The 5407-nt window shown below is 38.2% G+C and overlaps 1 protein-coding gene across 1 annotated transcript; it reads left to right on the top strand.

Annotated features, from left to right (window-relative positions):
* The first annotated feature begins 1178 nt into the window (after window positions 1–1178).
* On the top strand, window positions 1179–4769 carry LOC122007084 (p-coumarate 3-hydroxylase-like). Its single transcript, XM_042562853.1, has 3 exons — window positions 1179–1725; window positions 3198–3592; window positions 3871–4769. Exons 1-3 carry the CDS (start codon window positions 1239–1241, stop codon window positions 4513–4515), a joined length of 1527 nt encoding a protein of 508 aa, XP_042418787.1. The 5' UTR covers window positions 1179–1238; the 3' UTR covers window positions 4516–4769.
* The last annotated feature ends 638 nt before the right edge of the window (window positions 4770–5407 follow it).

Here is a 5407-nt window from a genome sequence, read left to right as displayed (position 1 = left end):
GGATGAGCATCTCTCATTTAGATTTTTTTTTATTAATAAGACGCTACATCTTCTATAAAATGACGCAATTGTCCTCTAATATTATTCATCTCCAGCCTAAATTCTAATTGGTCGATTAAGTTTTAACAACTATGAAATAATAGTTGCTATAATATGAAAATTTTATTTTAAAACTAAAATTATTCAAAACCTCTGCAAAGATTTTAAATGAGATTTTTTGAGCATGAAACTTAGCTGTTATGGCCCTTATGGGTTCCACCCCATAATTAGGTTTATAACTTTAAATGAGTTTCGATTTGATATTGTGCATCACATGGTTCAATTTGAATAAAAAATTATAGTATCTTAAAATTTAGGGTTTAACATTCACATTTTAGTATAACCATAACTACTACAACTGAACTATCATTTAGTTATAATAGTTACGGTTTCATGATTGGTATAACGTGAATGCTAAATATTAAATTTTAAGAGATCATAACTTTTGATTTATATTGAACCACACGATGTATAATATATTAAATCGAAGTCCATTCAGAGATTTTCAAATAGTTATGGTGTGACCTACAGTCAAGTTGCTTTAAAAAGTATTATTTAATTTTTTTTTGAAGGGTTTGAATAATTTATTTTTAATTTTATTTCATATGATGAAAGACATGAAACTGTAGCTACTATAACTGTAGTAGTGAATGGTAGTTACAACAATTATGTGTTTATTTAGTTATATTAACTATAAAATTGTAGCATTTATAATTATATAACATCTATAATTTTTTAACTACTATAATATAATGTATCCGATCAATTTATGATTTACATAGGAGATAATAGTAAGGAGGGATAATTGTCTTATTTTATAGGGATGGAGTGCGATTAAAAAAAAATGCTCATTTGATGAAATTACGTAAGATAGAGGGTAAAAGCTATTTAGGGATAAAATTACGAGTAAAATATTATTTGATAAATTTTAAAAGATTTGCTTTTAATTTTCTATCTATCTAAGATTATACTTTCTTAAATTATGTCGCACGCAGGAACAAAATTGTGTTTTTTTTTTTCAAAAAAAAAGTCAAAAAGTTCTTCTAATTTTTTTATTTACTTTCTAAAAAATAATTGTCAAATAAATACAAAAAATATTAAAATAAGATTGCTGTGTCTCTCATTATTATATATTGCAGTGGTGCCTCAAGTAGCAAGTCCATCTCCACTTGCCCGCAGATTTCCGGCGATTTCTCGCCATGGACCGCTCCGATCTCCTCCCGGCGGGCCTCGCCGCTCTCGCCGTTATCCTCGCTCTCTACTTCCGCTTCCGCACGAGGCTGCCCCCCGGGCCCTGGCCGTGGCCCGTCGTTGGTAACCTCTACGAAATCAAGCCCGTTCGCTTCCGGTGCTTCGCCGAGTGGGCCCAGAAGTACGGCCCCATCATGTCCGTCTGGTTCGGCACCTCCCTCACCGTCGTCGTGTCCAGCTCCGATCTCGCTCGCGAGGTGCTCAAGGACAAGGACCAGCAGCTAGCCGATCGCCCCCGCACCCGCTCGGCCGCCAGATTCAGCCGCAACGGGGCCGACCTCATCTGGGCCGACTACGGACCCCACTACGTCAAGGTCCGTAAGGTCTGCAACCTCGAGCTCTTCTCCCCCAAACGCCTCGAAGCCCTCCGCCCCATTCGCGAGGACGAGGTCACCGCCATGGTCGAATCCATCTTCCGAGTCTGTACGCAACCAGGTAATCGACTTCTCCAGAAACTAATTTTGATGCATCGTATTTCAGTCTCGGCACTTGTTTGTTCGGACAGAAACAGGGAAGTCCTCTTTTTTCTTGTATGTTTCTTGATTGCAATCATGTTAGTTAGGTAGGTAGGATGTAATTTCTGCTTTTAGGAGGAGGGTAGGTTGGTTTTCATATCTTACAGGGTTGGTTCCTCTGCTCTGTGATTTGTCTGTTTAAAGCTAGCTAAGGCACCTGGAATTGGAGGCAGATTGAGATCTGGGGCCAATCAATAAGATGTTGATCTAATCAAAGGGAGCATCAAGATTTGGTTACGTACGCATTCTGTCTGATTCAAACGCAGAGGTGCTATTTATAGAGTCGTATTTGTTTGAAAATTATTTGTGCGTGATCAGACAGCAGATCCCAACATGCTTGATCGCTCAATTAATGTGTTAACATGGTAGAAACTTTCTTGGATTATCAATCCCCTCTTGGTTTATAGTTCAACCATCCCAGCTCCATTTGTTGCCAAGAAATCCTTATTATTAGAGATATGATTTGGTGAGAATTTTTTCACTTGCGTTTAGTAACTTGATTCATTGGAAGCCATGAAATTTAGTGGCAGCTGTATGAAATATTGGGGAATTTATTCTATATGGAGGATGGCCTTGGGAGATCCATCAGCTATCCCTTTGCGTGGAAGATGATCTCATTATGCCATGTATGGTCAAATTGCTTAAGTGAAGAGATGCCAAACTGAGAATGTGTTGAGATGATGAAGATTTTTTACTTGAGAAGTGAACTGAAAGTCAAGTACTGGCCTAGACCAAAGACAGGTTGGTGTTGAGATGATGAAGATTTTTTGCTTGAGAAGTAAACTCAAAGTTAAGTGGTGGCCTAGAACAAAGACAGGTTGGCATTGAGATGATGAAAAATTTTTACTTGAGAAGTGAACTGAAAGTCAAGTACTGGCCTAGATCAAACAAAGTTTAGAAGTAGGTTCCACAACTTAAGTTCCTGGGTCTATCGTGTTGGTGCTACTTTACATGTTTACTGATGTTTATCATATACATAGTGCAACTGTGCAATATATGGTGTAATAGCTCTCGGTTCTTTTGAATCTCTTCCATTGCTAGTTTTAGAACAAATAAGCTGTAATTTTCTTCATCCAGTGCCATGCAATCCTAATTGAAACTGGAAACAAGGTCCTAATCCCTCATTTTCTACAAAATGTGAGTGAAATATGCCAACAATTTATTTTGTATTTCAAATTTCCAACACAGGCCAAGCAAGTTGAGGCCTATTTAAAGAGCAAATAGTGCATGCTGCTTGATCAAGTGGTATTGCATGTCTATACTATATAAAATACTGAAGTTAATATGTCTCCATGCAACAGACTAAGTATTAGAGAACTTTGAAATGTTCTGTTGGGAATTTTGATTTGATCAAGGTGTCTATTAACATAAAATTCAAATTTGATTTTGTAGAAAAGCTTGGCCTGAGCTTTGTACTCAAGGACCATCTGCAAGCTGTGGCGTTCAACAATATTACACGTCTTGCTTTTGGGAAGCGATTTGTGAAACCAGATGGTACTATCGATGAGCAAGGAATCGAGTTCAAGACAATTGTTTCCAATGGCCACAAATTTGGTGCCTCCCTCTCACTTGCTGAATTTGTGTCATGGTTGAGGTGGATGTTCCCACTTGATGAAGAGGCCTATGAGAAGCACAATGCTCGAAGGGATAAGTTGACTAAAACAATCATGGAAGAGCACACTCAAGCACGCTACAAAAGTGGAGCTAAGGATCACTTTGTGGATGCGCTTCTTACACTGAAAGACCAATATGATCTTAGTGAGGACACAATTATTGGACTTCTTTGGGTTCGTGACTTCATTACCATCCTTTATATCATTTCGTTAAAATAATATAGTTCCAGTAGTTTTTTTGATATTTCAATAATCAAACTTGCTATGATTTATTAAACCTGATATTTAGCTAAGTACAACCAAATTTTTTGAATTGCAGTAAGGTAAATCATGAACCATTTTGTTATGCCCTTGGTTGGATCTTGATTTTGTAGCAAATTAATCTTCATTCTCAGGATTGATTACACTAATTCTACATTTCATTCTGATTATTTCACTCTACTATTTTACAGGACATGATTACAGCTGGAATGGACACAACTGTTATATCAGTTGAATGGGCCATGTCGGAGATTGTGAGGAACCCAAGAATTCAAGATAAAATCCAGGACGAATTGGATAGTGTCATTGGACAAGAGCGCATCATAAATGAAACTGACTTTGCTAATCTCCCTTATTTGCAGTGTGCTGTAAAAGAATCGTTAAGACTCCATCCTCCAACTCCCCTCATGCTTCCCCACAAAGCCAGTGCAAATGTCAAGATTGGTGGCTATGATATTCCCAAGGGCTCCAATGTGCTTGTCAATGTTTGGGCAATTGCACGCGATCCAACTGTTTGGAGAAACCCTCTAGAGTACCGACCTGAGCGGTTCCTTGAGGAGGACATTGACATTAAGGGTCATGACCTTCGAGTGCTACCATTTGGAGCTGGTCGTAGAGTTTGCCCTGGGGCACAGCTGGGCATCAATTTGGTTTCTTCAATGTTGGCACATCTCTTACACCACTTCAAGTGGACACTTCCCGATGGTGTTAAATCAGAGGATGTTGATATGAGAGAGACTCCTGGGATGGTCACCTTCATGCATACTCCATTGCAAGTTGTTGCACATCCTAGGTTGCCAACCCATTTATACGCCCGCGTCCCAGCTGAAATTTAAACCACTATTACTTTTGCAGCTTCTTCCCTTGCAAAGCTTCTATTACTTTGACTATGTTGTGTTTGGATCACAAACAATTGCCGTGAACAGAAACAAAGAATTAAGACCCTACATGTTTCAGTGTAGTTGTACTTTGGTTGATTGTGAAAACTTCAGGCGAAGTAGTTTGTTTGCGAGCTAACAATTGGTGACCTGCCAAATGTTTTAAGCATGTATTCATTCCTTGCTGCAATGAATATTCAACTTTGATTGAATAGAGAAACTCATCACTATAGCTCAGAGTGTCATTCTTATCAATGGATCAAGATATGGGAAAGGATTAAAGACAAGGGAATCCACTGTCTTCCCTCTTTCAACACCTTCTCAGACCTACTGCACAGAATTCTGAATTTTAGCTGTAGAAATGGGACCATAAGAGCATTTGTTTACTACAACATTCAGGTGAGACATTAATTTCCATCAGGGGTGAAAATTGAAGGTCATTACTGACATGTTTCTCTGTGTTCAGTGGATTGAAAATTAATTTTAGTAAGCCCTCCATAACTTACATTGGCACACATGGAGAATAAGGCCGGAAATTGGCAAACATTTCTGGTTGCAATGAGGTAAAATTGCCTGTCATCTATCTGTGCTTTCAATCAGGTAAGATCATACCTTATTCCTAAGACAAGAAGTAGTTTCCTCAGAAAAAACACAATGATAGTTCTTCACAAGGCACATTTGTCGCAAACCTACTGAACTAAGCTCCTGTGGTGGAACCTAACTAACAGAAAGCAAAATCTTGCCAGGTAAATTTGAACAAGAGGTGGTCATATATATATATGGAGAGACATTTTCATACTCAAGGATTTTATTTCTGTCAACATTAATACAATATATAGTTCAAGATAGG

Source organism: Zingiber officinale, chromosome 7B (assembly GCF_018446385.1).
Source record: "Zingiber officinale cultivar Zhangliang chromosome 7B, Zo_v1.1, whole genome shotgun sequence".
NCBI classification, from domain to species: domain Eukaryota; kingdom Viridiplantae; phylum Streptophyta; class Magnoliopsida; order Zingiberales; family Zingiberaceae; genus Zingiber; species Zingiber officinale.
The sequence above is the reverse complement of the archived record's forward strand: the minus strand, read 5'-3'. Positions and strand labels throughout refer to the sequence as shown.

What these genes read in the sequence shown, in the direction of transcription:
- LOC122007084 (XM_042562853.1), top strand. Translation starts at nt 1,239, where the DNA reads ATGGACCGCTCCGATCTCCTCCCGGCGGGCCTCGCCGCTCTCGCCGTT. An exon ending in CCGAGTCTGTACGCAACCAG is followed by an intron (nt 1,726 to 3,197) that starts GTAATCGACTTC and finishes TTGATTTTGTAG; the next exon opens with AAAAGCTTGGCCTGAGCTTT. An exon ending in CAATTATTGGACTTCTTTGG is followed by an intron (nt 3,593 to 3,870) that starts GTTCGTGACTTC and finishes ACTATTTTACAG; the next exon opens with GACATGATTACAGCTGGAAT.